This window comes from Nilaparvata lugens, chromosome 6, assembly GCF_014356525.2.
Source record: "Nilaparvata lugens isolate BPH chromosome 6, ASM1435652v1, whole genome shotgun sequence".
Classification (NCBI taxonomy): Eukaryota; Metazoa; Arthropoda; class Insecta; order Hemiptera; family Delphacidae; genus Nilaparvata; species Nilaparvata lugens.
Genome location: NC_052509.1, coordinates 11,825,391 through 11,841,266, shown reverse-complemented (window position 1 = coordinate 11,841,266; position 15,876 = coordinate 11,825,391). Strand labels below are relative to the sequence as shown.

At 32.5% G+C, this 15,876-nt stretch overlaps 1 protein-coding gene across 1 annotated transcript in view; it reads left to right on the top strand.

The window, feature by feature from the left end:
* The window catches only part of LOC120351790 (G-protein coupled receptor 52-like), a gene marked incomplete at its 3' end in the record, with an annotated part of 143,789 nt that extends 136,068 nt beyond the window's left edge, over window positions 1-7,721 (top strand). Inside the window, 1 exon segment of the mRNA XM_039430116.1 lies at window positions 7,490-7,721. Coding sequence (XP_039286050.1) covers window positions 7,490-7,721 — 232 coding nt within the window.
* Between the last annotated feature and the right edge of the window lie 8,155 nt (window positions 7,722-15,876).

The following is a 15,876-nucleotide window of genomic DNA, read 5'->3' as shown; positions in this document are numbered from 1 at the left end:
TTATTGCATCTCCTTAATACTTCACTAGAGCAGGGTATTTTCCCTGATGATCTGAAACAAGGAAAAATTTTGCCAATTTTCAAGAGCGGTGATTCTGAAAGAGTTGAAAATTATAGACCCATTAGTATTCTAAATGTAATAAGTAAAATTTTTGAAAGAGTAGTTTTAAATAGGTTATTGATGCACCTGGAAGAAATTAATTTCATATGTGATGAACAGCATGGGTTCCAGAAAGGGAAATCTACTAAGACTGCAATAGTATCCCTTGTTGAAAGACTAATAGATATAATAGATTCAGGTGAGAAGGCAGCCGCAATATTTCTTGATTTATCCAAAGCTTTTGATTGTGTGAACCATAGAATATTATTGGAAATACTAAAAACTGTAGGTGTGAATGGTATAGAACTAAAATGGTTTGAATCATATCTCATAGGTAGAAACCAGTGTGTTGAGCTTACCAAGGTGGATGGGAATGAAATAGTAAAAATTAAATCTCAAAAACTGGAGGTCCAGGCTGGAGTACCTCAAGGCTCAATTCTGGGTCCCTTACTGTTTCTGTTGTATGTGAACCAATTACCAAAAGAGTTAAAAGATCACAGAGCTCTGTTGTTTGCTGATGACACATCGCTTATCTTTAACAATTATTTATTAGATAGTCTAGAAATAAATGCTTTTACTGGAGTACAGTCAATTGTCCAATTCTTGAAGCAAAGGCAATTAACAATAAATAGTAAGAAATGTCAATTCCTACAATTCAAAAGTAAATATAATTCAGTAGAGGATAGAGAAATAAATGTGTTTGTAGAGGAAAATGAATTAGACCAAGAAGAGAAAGTAGCATTCTTGGGAATTTTATTGGACAGGAAATTAACATGGCATCCTTACATTGAGAGGATATGTAATAAGATATCATCTGGGGTATTTGTCCTGCGGCAGCTTGCTAGGCTGAATGATAAAAAACTACTGTTAACTGCTTACCATGGACTTATACTATCTCATATTAGGTATGCTATTTTAGTATGGGGTAATTCATCTCAACAAAATATGGACAGGGTGTTTAAGATTCAAAAGAAGGCACTCAGATGTATAGAGAAAGTGAATAGGTTAGACTCTTGTAGGCCTTTATTTAAAAAGCTTGGTCTATTAACTGTGCCATCTTTGTATGTATATGAAGTTGTAATGCATGTGAAAACGAGTGGTGTGATCCAGAATTCAGATGTTCATGAGTATAATACGCGAAACAGAGCAGATTATCATATAATGGGTCACAATAGTAGGTTATTTGAACAAAAACCAGATTATATTGGTAGGAAATTTTATAACAAGCTACCTCAAATCTTGAAAAGTAATGATGATTTGAAGATTTTCAAAAAACAAATGAAAAAATATTTAGTTGATAGAGCTTTTTATAGTGTACAAGAATTCCTTTCAAACCTAAACTAGGTTGAACTACTTAGTGTTAGAATTATTATGTAATAACATGACTTGTCTTATACTCCATGACTGGAGTCTTTAGGACGTAATCTTAAAAAAAAAAAAAAAAAAAAAAAAAAAAAAAAAAAAAAAAAAAAAAAAAAAAAAAAAAAAAAAAAAAAAAAAAAAAAAAAAAAAAAAAAAAAAAAAAAAAAAAAAAAAAAAAAAAAAAAAAAAAAAAAAAAAAAAAAAAAAAAAAAAAAAAAAAAAAAAAAAAAAAAACCGCAGCTGTTTTCCCCTCCCACTCTCCATGTGCTCACCCCCTGTGAACTTGAGGGACAGGAGTCCCCCCTGTAAACTCAAAACACCCTCTTCTGACCCCCTGCGAACTTAGGGGACAGGGGTTCCCCCTGTGAACCTAGAGTGAGAACTTGGGGGACTTTGGGGGCTTTGACAAAGCAGCAATAAGGGACTTAGGGACCATACAGCTTCCCTAATTGTCCAGTTACACTCATCGCTGTCTGGGTTATCCCCTCCACTTCCCTCTCTCTCCACAGCTTTGATTTAAGGGGGTGGGGGGAATTCAGAGGTCATTTTAAACATTTGGCAAAGCTGTCATCCTTTGCATGCTAATTCGTTTGGGGTCAACTGCTTTCTACTGTCTGCAATATTCTACGCGTTTCTCTCTTCCTTTTTTTGTTTCTCTCTCCCTCCTTCGAGAGTATTCCGTTTTTCTCTTTCCTCTTAGGCTTTCTCTTCATCTTTCCACTATTTTCCGGTTTCCTCTCTCATTCTGTTTCCCTTCTCCCGTCATTGATGGGTCCTCATAAAGAAAGAGAGAAAGACACTTTATTTCTCCAAAATGCAAAATACAGAATAACTAGAGAATATTTCCAATAATGAATACTGTGATGATAAAACAGTTGTAATATTATAATCTGTTATCTCTGTTACTAAGACACATATTTAATGTCGAATAAAGCTCGTGTTGAGTCCAATTCTATTACAATTTATTCGACATTAAAAATAAAATAAATGGGTCCGAAAAAAAAACGAGTAAACGTCAAGATTTAGTCAGTGAAGGAGAAAACGATTCGCAAAACCAAATGCTGGAAAAATACTGAAACCAACAGTTTTATCGATTGACCAAGATTCAGATGAAGCACCGAAAACGTGGAGACATTGGAAGGTAACATTTTTAAACTTCTTAAAAAACAGTTCAATCCCGAAAAAGGATGAATTGAATGTTGATCAATTATGTGTCACCGAATATTTTTGAAAGTATTTGCAATTGTATATCATTTGAAGAAGCTATAAAAACTCGTGAAGAAAGCTTTATAAACCTCAAAATGTAGTACATGCACGTTACTGCTTATCTAAAGCAGCACTACAACTGAATGAAGACAATGACGCAAGAAGGCCTACTTATGAAATTAAAAAGTGCTCTAGCCCAAGCTACAGTAGAACTGTCTCATTGTTTCGTGATCTTCAACCGGACTGTCGGCCTATAATAACTAAATCGAGACGACATTCAGAAGAGGATTACTTTTTATGATGAATGAAGTCAAACGGCTTAAAGATGCTGATATTATAGAAAATAGTCATTCTTCTTGGAGAGCTCAAGCATTTGTTACTTCAAGAGAGAACCAAAAGAAACGTATGGTGATTGACTATTCACAGACCATCAACAAATTCACGAATTTGGATGCCTATCCACTACCACTAATGGAAGAATTAGTCAATAAGGTAGCGCAATATAAAATATTCTCATCTATTGACCTGAAATCTGCCTATCACCAGATACCAATCTTGCCTGAGGAATGGCATTTCACCGCATTTGAAGTTGGCACAAACTGTATCAATTCAAAAGAATTCCGTTCGGAGTCACGAATGGAGTAGCTGCTTTCCAGAAAGTGATTGATCAAATCATAGAACAAGAAATTTGACATCATGTTATGCCTATTTAGATGATATTATTGTATGCGGAAGGACCCAAGAAGAACATGATGAAAATTTAGAAAATTCTGGAGAGCAACAGAAAAATATGGCCTCACGATTAATGAAGAAAAGTGTAAAATATCTAATGAGAATTAAACCTTTCTGGGATTCGAAATTGATCAGGGTATGATTAAGCCCGATCCAGATCGATTGAAAACCACGCCTTGACTTACCAGCTCCAAAAATCAGAAAGAATTGAAGCGTGTCCTTGGAATGCTTGCACACTACCCAATGGAAAAGAATTTTCAAAAAAGATCCATCCACTTGTGCATAATACTCACTTCCCGTTGAATGAAGAATGCAGAAATATATTTGAATCATTAAAGAAAGAAATAGGATCTGCAGTTCTAGTGCACATTGATGAAAACGTCCCGTTCACTTGGAAACTGATGCCTCAGATTACGCTATTGGAGCAGTATTAACACAGAATGAGAGACCATTGGCGTTTTTCTCAAGAACTCTTTCCACATCTGAAACTAGGCACTCTGCAGTGGAAAAGAACTTATGCCATTGTGGAATCAATCAGGAAATGGCGACATTACTTACTTGGACGAGAATTTACACTTATCACAGACCAGAAATCAGTTTCATTCATGTTTAGTAATAAACAAACCAGCAAGATTAAGAATGACAAAATCCAACGATGGCGCCTTGAATTGTCAGAATATAAGTTCAATATAATTTATAGAGTTGGAAAAGAGAATATACCAGCAGATAACCTACAAAGTCTGTGCCACTGTTGGATGCCATACAGATATAAGAAACTGATAAAATTCATGAGGACCTGTGTCATCCAGGATTACTCGACTCCATCATTGGACCAAAACTTATATTAAGGGGGGAAGATTGTGATGATAAAACAGCTTTAATATTATAATCTGTTTCTCTGTTACTAAGAGACACATATTTAATGTCGAATAAAGCTCGTGTTGAGTCCAATTCTATTACAATACAATAATAATTGAAATATGATGATAATAATAAAATATTTATAATAATTTCCACAAGAAAGAAAAATAAACAAACAACTTGTGCAAGTGTAAGAAAATAGCCACTACTAATAATAATAATATATATTATTATATTATTATTATTATTATTATTATATATTATTATTATAGCCAACTACTTATTAATACTAAAATAATGATATGACACATAATAATGTAGTATAATACATAAAGGAAATTCATCACTTAAATTATTAGAAAATAAATAATAATACTGATAAATCTCCTTTCTTGCCTACACTATACAGCTATAAATGAAAAATATGTGGAAATAGTCAACCATGCAAGTGATAAAATGTAAAATCACGTCCGCATGATGGAGTACAGTTAGAGAGCAATGCAGTTAGACAAGGAACAAAACAGAGACAGAGAAAGCTGGCAGATACATATACATACATAATCATAGAAATGAAAAATAAATATTATTATAAATATTTATTCATGATTATCACAATCAACTCAAGGACAAAGAAACAGACTACAACAGTCCAAAACTTCTTTATATCCCAATTCCATAAAAAAATTCCCAAATGAATAAACAATAATCTATTCTATTTAATTTATAATGCAAATGACACTAATGCAATAACATTATAGAAGATAAAATAATAAGTTAGTCCTTGTGCTATTTTTCTTCCAAATTTATAGGTGACAAAGTCCAAGATAAGGTTAGAATTTATTCATTTAATGAAGTTATCATTAATGAAGGAAAGAATTGGCTTATACACGTACAGGATAGGAAATTCATGATGACGCATGGTCACGACTGAACTACTGGACTGATTAACTTGAGATTTTGCATATAGATTCTTAATTTACCGAGGATAGTTATAGGCCTATTTCAAACTCTCCAAGTTTCCAGTTTTTCAAGTTTTCAATTGGACCTTGCGGAAATTGATCCTCTGAAATGTGGGAAACCTATGAAGTTACTATAGGGGGCTGATGTCTGGGCACAGTTTTTGGACAGTTTCAATCTTCTAATTTCCTTCTGCTATTTAGTACTTTTGTCCAAGGTACCTAGAATAGATTCTAGGTGCATTGCTTCTGTCAACATTTGTTGTAGCAGAAGTCCTTAGTTCTATTTATCATCTGATTCTATTATTTCATCTGATATTTGAGATGATTGTACAGTGAAAATAAATAGTACTCATCTATATTGAGTATTGAAAATCGTCAAAAAAAGTCCAAAACTAATGAATTGTAGTTGAAATCACAATTTATTTATTTATTCATTTATTAGGTTAGCACAAACAATACAATAATCGGAAAAGAAAAACAGGCTATTACCCAAAACTTTTTCAATTTCCTAATTTAGTTTCAATTTGAGGACAAAGAAATCAGTGTTGATCATAATTGAAATACGATATTAATCACTAAGGCCCAGTGCACAAAAGCCTGTTAAATTTTAACCATGATGAACTCTACGAGAACCAATCAGAGAAGGCTTTTTTGAAAAGACGGCTTCTCTGATTGGTTCTCGTCGAATTAATCACGGTTAAAATTTAACCGGCTTTTTGAAAAAGACGGCTTTTCTGATTGATTCTCGTGGAATTAATCACGGTTAAAATGTAACCGGCACTAAGTAACCATAAATAATAGCTTCACTGACACATCATCATCACAATATCCCAATTTGTGCAGTAACCTTCGATTAAATTGATTGGCCGTTAGCGAAAATTGTCTAGAACTTGATAATGAAGGTTAAGAGACGTTTTTGCTTGTCACGGAAGCGACGTTCACCTGCTCAGTCACGCCACGATGCATCAGAAAGTTTTAAAAAGCACCGGAAAATTTAAAAGTTTACTCTCCATCTGCTTTACAATTAATTGGCAATGCAGCAGTAAGGTGTCATATCTTCTTCCATCCAAAGTTGATGATATTGAAAGGTTGGACACTTCTCAGCTGAATGTAATGTACTTATAGAGTAAGATCCATGTTTATCTCTTTTCTGTATAGGGCTACTTGTTCAATGTTGAAACATGTTGTGATAAAATAATTATTCAAAAAGGGTACTGAGATTTTTATTTTTCTTTTTATTTTTAAGATCCATGTTATATGACAGCATTTGATTAACATTGGTGTTGCTATCCTTGTCTATCATTCGACAAAGCAGATAGCGCTATCCTTTTCAAGCTCTGCAACTTTGGGTACTGAAATTCAAAAAGGGTACTGAGATTTTCATTTTTCTTTCTATTCATAAGATCCATGTTATATGACAGCATTTGATTAACATTGGTGTTGCTATCCTTATCTATCATTCGACAAAGCAGATAGCGCTATCCTTTTCAAGCTCTATAAACTATAGTATAAACTATATATTACTGTATAAACTATATATTACTGTATAAACTATATATTACTTAGAGACTACTAGCGTCACATAGCTTCACCAAAAACAACTACTAGGACTTGAGTTAACATTGAAAATTGGAACATAAACGCTCTATATATTTTATAGATGCTATCACTATGAATGATACAGTATCAATACGAAATGATACAGTATCAACACGATATAATACTGTATCATCTCAACTTGATGCACACCATCATGAGATATCTTCTAATAATGCTATCTTCCCTTATTCTATCACCATAAATGATACAGTATGACCACAAATTGACACATTATCCCAACAAAATGATACAGTATCACCACGAAATGATACAGTATCACCACACATTGTACAGTATCATCTCAACTTGATACACAACACCATAATTTGATACAAACTATGAATCCTATGTATATTTTTCTAATAGTTAGAGATCAGAAAACAATCTTGTATTCACTTTTAGGGGTCTTTTTGTTTGCTTATTTATTTGAATAGAGAAGTTGAATGATGTGTGAAGAATAATTCTTGACTAAGAAATTGTCAAAAAACACAGATTTTATTAAAATTTAGAAAGGCCATTGTCAATCTTTGATAACTGTCTAAGGTATTTGACAATTTCTTAGTCTTTTATTTTATATGAACTATTACCACAATATCAACTTCTCAGCTACACAAAAAAGAAAGAATAATTCCATCGAAAAACCTTAATAAATTTGTCATGTTGTGTTTCAGGGCGTGGCGAAGTGATGAACTGCTACGTGGTATCGCTGTCGGTGGCTGACCTACTCTGTGGTGTCCTAGTGGTGCCGTTGAGTGTGTACCCGGCCCTGGTGGAGCAATGGGTGTACGGAGACCTGGTGTGTCGTCTGGTCGGTTATGTGCAGGTCACTCTGTGGGCAGTCACTGTCTACACCTTCATGTGGATCAGTGTCGATCGATATCTAGCGGTTCGGAAGCCACTCAGGTCAGTCAAAGCATAGATTACAACTGTAGAACATGCAAATTATAGTCCGGGCACAAACATCGGCAAAATTCTAGCCGACATGCTCCCCCCGTTATTTCAGTTATTATTGAAGATATCGACCCAATTCTTTTTTTTAAACAAAAAAGGATGAAAAAATAAAGCGCGCTAGCCTATTTTCATAAAATTTAATTCAATTTAAATATTATAAATAGCAGTTTCAAAACTAACCTTGAGCAATGGTGACTTTCAATTATATGAATTCCGATTGTGTCACTTGAAAAGCTTTTGAATGCTATCAATAAATCGAATCTCCATAATACAAGGAACATTAAATCTTATGATTTATTGAAAAATTGAATTTTCTTCATTATAAATTTTGATTCAGAAGATTGAAATTACACTCATTGATTCATTCTCATCAGTAATCGTTGTTTTTGTTGTTTCACAAATCAGTCAACTCATTTGGCATTGTTGACAGTTGAAACTATCGAAAATGTCCACTATCGATATTTCAACTTTTAATCGAAATTCTTATTGTGATCTTGATTTTATTGTTTTCAAGTTGGAAGACCTGGAAGACACATCATTTAAATCAATGAATTGATTGAAATAGTGTTTTAAAGAACACTTTTTTGTTAAAATTTTGAATTTCATAATAAATTTATGTTAAAAATTTCTCTAAAAGCTGCTTCATAATACGGTATTATTTATTTATTGTTAAGCGTGAGATGATTATGAGTTTTATAACTTATTAAATTGTTCTTTTCATATGAACATGTTACGAACTAATAGAAGAATCTATTTTATAGTGTAATTGCTCTGAAAAGATATGAACAAAATTATTTATTAATAGAATAGGTGGTAAACTGCAGCAAGAATTTATGTAAGATCAGATTTGATAGAATATCATTTCATATCATCCATGATATTAGCGCAATAATTAATTTTAATACGATTCATTTAAAGTTCCTTAAATTGTAGATACAATCGTGATTAATTATTTGTTTGATAAATAGCCTAGATGTTAGCTCAATTTATAAAGAATTGTGATAAAATTTTTGGAAAATTTCTATCTAAATTTGGGAAAGGAACAGTTTTGGGCTTTAAGCCTGTTGTTCCTTTCCCAATCATTCATAGTTGGGAATGATTGTATCTATTAATGTATAAATGAATAAATAAAATAATAGGCTATGCATGGTGTCCATGCATCTTACTTTATGTCTAATAAAAACAGCTATGCTCTTACCTTGCTTTTCCATTCAAATTCCACTAATAGTGTGAGTATGGGCTGATATAGTTTTTCTGTTTATTCTTTGTAGAGTGGAGTATTGTAGGGTAATAGAATAAATTGATTAACGTGCATGGATTAGGGAATTTTTATAAATCACTTGCTTGCCTGGCGAACTTCTTACCGCCAAAAAGTCAATGTATCTCATGTCACACTTAACTTTATTTTTTGAATCATTAAATTTATCTGAATCAATATTTTCATTTACATCTCAATAACGGACTTCCTATGTGCTTAGTCATGCAGCATTTATTATTCCGAAAACAAATTCTTCTCAATCAATTGGTAGTAATATTTATCAGTAAAGTGTTGAATTTTAAAAAAATAGATAGGTTTAATCAGTGTTTCAAAGATGAATTTAATGTTTTCATAGTTGTTGATTGTCAATAGATGGTCCAATCATTTCGAGAACATAGGTCTGTAAAATGGATTAATAAACAATTGTTTATACTCCCCATATGAAATTTTCTGGTCAGAAACCATCCCCAATATTCACACAACATATTCCCAAATTTTCATGCCGTTCTGTCAAGTAGTTTCTAGGTCTCTAGGGAACAAACAAACATACAAACAGACATTCATTTTCAGATATATAGATTTGCTTTGAAAAAATTGAAATAGCTCTAACTATAAGAAAAAATTGAAATTGAAATTAACTTTTGAGTAATAATGGAATTGCAAGTAAAACATTTAGATTTAGTCAACGAATGCATTGAAAGAGGAAACAGTTGAAGAAATATTCATAAAGCTTGCTTACAGGAACTTAACAGGAAAAATAAAAATTCCGTTGTGAAAAATTTTGTGTTAATGAATGAAAATATTCCTTGATACTATTGAAAAGTGAGAAATTGAAAATGGCAAGAAAAAATTGAAATAGCTATAATTATGAGAAAGAAATTGAAATCAAAATAATTAGCTTTTTAGAAAAATAATGAAATTACAAGTAAAAAATTTGGATTGTTCTACCTTTTAAAAACGGAAACAAATTGAGAAAAAATAAATTTTCCCAACTTTTGAAAAAAAAACATTCCCACTTACTTTTGAGAAGAAAAAAATGAGTAGGCTGATCGAAATTGCTCTAGCTTTTTAAAGAAAAACATTTGAGTCATTGGTAAATGAATGGCAGCAGCCGATTGCAATTGGAGAAAATATAACACTGACATTAATGTTTAAGACAATAAGAGAATTTTACTGGAACCTTAACAAAACATCAAAAACTTTAATAATAATCATAATTATTTTGAATTTTGTTGAAAACGTACAAATTTGCTATGTGAAGGATTTTGGAGGATTGTTATAATCATCATCAGCAATAAAAAGCAAGAAAATACTTTATTTATCAAAATATTTACTAATTAAATAATGTTATCATTGGTTCATGTATTATAATTTAAAAAAAAGAAAAACAATGAAAAGTCGAGTTTAGGAAAAAAACGAAATTTCTTCAAAATAAAAGGGCTGACATTTGAATGCATTATTATTATTAAAATATTTATTCATTGAGTCACATTATGCTTTAATAGTTAGAAAAATGAGAAATCAAAACTGCAAGAAGAAGAAAAAGTTATAACTTCCAAGAAGAAAAACAATTGAATTTGCCAGGAGAAGGGATTTGTTCCAACTTATGAGAAAAATGAGAAACAGAAATCACTCTGAAACTCTGAAGAGGAACATTTGATGAGCTGGTGTAAATCAATGTTAGCAACAGATTTAAATTAGAAGGACTCCTAAAAATGCCTAATCTATTTATCCCTTTTCTGTGTAGGGCTACTTAAATAGAAAGAAAAATGAATCGCAGTACCCCTTTTGAATTTTTTTATCACAACATGTTTCAACATTGAAATTGAAATTTACCATTTTGTATGATTTCCATTTTTCACTTGAAAATGGCATCAATGTTGAAACATGTTGTGATAAAATAATTCAAAAAGGGTACTGAGATTTTTATTTTTATTTCTATTTATGCCTAATCTAACCTAAGCAGGCCTACCATAATCTGATTAACCCACACCTTCCCTGACCTAAACCTTCCTAACCAAAGCATCTCCTAGCCTTATCTATCCTAGCCCAAACTTTCCTAACCTGAGATTTCCTAACCTTAGCTCCCCCAACCTAAGCTTACCCTAACTCAAGCTTCTCCTAACCTTATCTTTCCTAACCGACCCTTCCACAACCTAACCCTTCCTAACCTAACCCTTCCTAACCTAAACTTTCCCAACCTAAGCTTCCGCTAACCCAAGTATTCTCAACCTAAGCTTTCCCTAACCTAATCTTGTCAAACCTACCCTTTAACAATCAAACCTTCCCTAACCTAAGTTTTCCCAACCCAAGCTTCCCCTAAGCTAAGCTCACCCTAACCTAAGCTTCCCCTAGCCTAAGCCTCCCCCAACCTGAGCTTTCCCTAACCTAATCTTTCCTAACTGATCCTTCTCCAACCTAACCCTTCCTAACCTTAGCTTCCTCTAATGTAAGTTTTCTCAACCCAATCTATCCCTAACCAAATCTTTTCTAACCTACCCTTTCTCAATCAAACCTTCCCTAACCTAAATTTCCCCAACATATGCTCCCTCTAACCTTAGCTTTCCCAAACCTAACCTTTCCTAATACAATTCTCTCTAACCATTCCCAATCTAATCTTTCCCAACCATGAACTTCTCCAACCTAAGCTCACTATACAAAACCTCTTTAAACCTAACCTCCCCTAACCTAATCCTATCAATACAAATCGTTCAACTTTGTTGAAGTTCTGACACTGTGTTACTAGTGAATATTTGAGAAAATTTTGGTTAGGTTAGGATGTAATAATATTGGTATGATTGAAAGATTTGTAATTGAAGTTGCTTTCCATGACAAAACACTATATAATAACTTTGTTGAAGTTCTGACACTGTGTTACTAGTAAATATTTTGAAAAACAATTACTTTTGTTGGAGTCTTGAGGAATGCATTTCACTCCTGAAGAGGAGCTTCATCAGAAAAGGTTAGGTTTGGGAAAGCTAAGGTTATAGGGAGCATAGGTTGGGGAAATTTAGGTTAGGGAACCTAACAAAAATTTTATCTAACCTAACCTAATCAAATTTTCTCCAACCTAACCCAAACCCAAAACAAATCAATTCCAATCTAATCAAACTTAATATGATAACAAATCCAAACCAACCTAACCTAACCAAACCCACCATCAATAATTTCCACCAATAATTTCTCATTGTTGTACCAACTACCAACACGTGGAATGACAAATATAATTCGAATAAATAATAAAATAATATAAATAATTCGATCATTTAAAAATTTTAACATTATAATTAATTTTATTTTATTTGTATTCAAAAATATGAATGATATTTCATTTCATTAAATAATCGTATACCGATATTGTCTGAGCTCGATAACGGTTTGCAGAACTACTGTGTCGATCTTGAAACTATCGATATTTATAAAAGAAACAGTTGATGTTAATCTCGATAATCTTTATAGTCTAATAGAAATGAATTTCTCAACCATAGTCTCTTGAATTTTTTAGTAATTTGTTTCTTCAAATTGCAATTTGAAGATTTTCAATGTGATCCAATTAATTGAATATTAATTAAAATACATTGCAAGAATAATGAGATACACAGTGATTGATATCATTCGATCATTAGTAATCATTTCTTCAATAAGGTTAGTTTTAAGGTTAGTTTTGAAACAGCTATTTATAATATTTAAATTGAATCAAATGGTATAAAAATATGCTAGCGCGCTTTATTTTGTCTTCCTCTTTCATTTAAAAAAAAATTGAGTCGATATCTTCAATAATAACTGAGATAACAGGGGGAGCATATCGGCTAGAGCTTAGCCCAAACATCTTCCTCTACAATTTTCGTTTGATGAAGTTTTCCTCTAAAACGCATATTTTTTTAGTTATAACCTTCAGAAGCCCAAAATAACTATTTATGTATTGAGCTATGCGCAACTTTATCGCTCGCACAAAACAGTTATCACGCGACGCGAAATGGAGCGTGATAATTTTGCAAGAGCGATAAAGAAGCATTACGCGCGAATTACATACAAAAGTTTTTCTACAACTGCACAAACCTGTTAAATCACTTATATCTGGCGGAGTTTATAATAATCCGTTTACACTGATATCCATCATGGCTGTAGAATTGGTACAATTACCGACTTTTTAGGTTAAGATCTGAGCGAGAGTGGTTTGTCTTTTGGCGAGCTGCTTATCATCAGCTGATTAGCGAGCGTAAAAAAAAACTCTTCTACGCATGCGCGAATGATTTGCGAGCATATAAAGAAAATCTACTACGCATGCGCAGATGGTTAGCGAGCGAAAAAGTAGATTCTCCTCAGAGAAAAGCTTTTTTACGAGGAGAATTAAGTATGTAAATTCTTTCTTTATGCGCAGTTGTGGAAAAAAACTTTTTTTCGAATTTCATTCCATTCTAACTTTTCTAACTTGCACTTCGTGCAAGATATACTGAAAAATTTTTAATCTATGAAATATAGAGCGTTTTTTCTACTTTGAATCTTTCGCATTATACACTTAGCGCATGAAGATATATCCTTTAAAGTTGAAAAAACGCTCTAAACTTCAAAGATTTAAAATTCCTCTGTATCTCTTGCACGAACAAAGTTATAATGGAATGAAATTTGAAAAAAATTAGAAAAAACGTTTCTTTGGGCTTTTGAAGGTTATAACTAAAACAATATGCGTTTTAGAGGAAAATGTTACGAAACAATAATTGTAGAGGAAGATGTTCAAAATATTTTTGTCTAGGAAAACGGTTGAATATCTTGAACGGTCATTGAAATACAAGCGATATTGCAAAACCCTGAAAATTTAGGCGGCCATCTTGTTTCCAAGGTGTTTGCCTGTGATTTCGACTTATCATCAACACGATCCTTATTATGCTGAACCTAACAAAGAAATTGAGACATCTTCCACGGCTGTTACCCAAAAATTATCACGGAGTGCCTTATTCATGACATTTGCGCCCGGACTGAATATTGAATTCTAAAATCGATAACTCGCTGTTCAGCTTAACCATAGATTAAAGAAATATTTCTTCAGTTTATGGTTCAACTAATCAGTTTGAGATGAATAATGAATAAGATTGAATCCAAAATGGCGGATGGTTACTAAAAAACCATGTTTATCACGGTTTTCTCGAAAACAGCTCTAACGATTTTCATCAATTTATACCATGGATAGCTATTTATAAGCCCTATCAACTGACTTGAGTCTCATTCTGGGAAGATTTCAGGAGCTCTGTAATATTCTTGAGAAAAATGGCGGATAATCACTAAAAAACCATGTTATTCACGGTTTTCTCGAAAATGGCTCTAACAATTTCCTGCAAATTTATACCATGATAGCTATTTATAAGCCCTATCAACTGACTTGAGTCTCATTTCTGGGAAAATTTCAGGAGCTCCGTGATATTCTTGAGAAAAATGGCGGATAATTACTAAAAAAACCATTTTTTCACGATTTTCTCAAAAATAACTTGACCGATTTTTTTTTCAAATGCATACCCTGTATAGTTATTTATCAGCTCTATCAAACTGGCTTGCGTCTCCTTTCTGGGAAACTAATGGGGGGTCCATCCCATCCTTGAGAAATGGACTTAGTAACCTCCTTCTCATGCATGAGGTAGGTAGTCGAGATATTTCATCAGTAGTACAGCTGTTTTGACGACTTTAAAAAATTATCGAATTGCACAATATACACGAAGGAGAAAGTACTCTGAAACAATTATATATACACATATACAGAAGTCTTATCGTAGTTTCAAATATGAGCAAGAAAAGTTGTGTGAGTGTACCACACCAGATTTTTTTTGATAATTATCTATATAATAAGAGAGTAGGGTTGTGGATTGCATACCGGAAAAATGGGAATGATTTAGATCTCTAAATTTTGCACATAGATTCTAAAAATATTAATCTCATGCACCTGGAAGCCCAAATTTTAATTTTCCTTCCAGATTTTTCAGAATTAATGTTCAAATTTCATTAATGGTACATTCGATTTCATTAAAAAATCACCAAATCATATGGTCGAAATTAAAAAAGGAACATCTGTTTCTATATTGCTTTCTACCTGAAAAACATAGTTTTGAAACTTCGTTTTCCTGATGCAATGTTTAGGTCTACACGTGACATGAATTATTAATTTTTCAGCTAGAACAATTTTTGAGACAAAGTGCTAAATAAACGTTTACAGTTTCATCGATGCTGTATCGGCAATATGAAAATGCATGCAGTTAATATGTCTTTGAATGAAGGTGTTGTTATTTACATTGAGAAATTATATTCTTCCATTTTTATTCAATTAAAATTTCAAAACTATTTGAGCCCTGATAGAATGACTGACTCACTGTACAGTGAGAGAACGAACAATTTTTTTGGCGCAACATAGAATTGTTCCAGTATGTGAAGTCTGAAGTGGGTATTGTGCGTTACAAAGAGAGTTTAGGGGAAAATGTTCATTCAAAAGAATAAATTTCAAGAGAAGGGGGAAAAACATTATGTCATTTACATGTAAATAATCCTACAACGGAATTTTACCAATTAGTTTGGAGAAAAAAAATGATCTTTTGCCTCTGATTCCACCTCTATTCCACGAATTTTACAGGAGTCTGACAATCCATGCTTATTTTTCTATTAAACTAAGTAATATTTCAAATCGAATAAATATATTTTTCATCTGAAAGAGTATTTTGATCAGTTAACCTGATCTGATCTATATGCAAGGAATCTGGTATTTTAGACATAAGTCAACAATCATTCATCAAATATGGATGCTCCCAACGGCTTAAGTCATAAAATTTGAATAAATATCAAATTCTATCTGATATTGATTAAATTGCC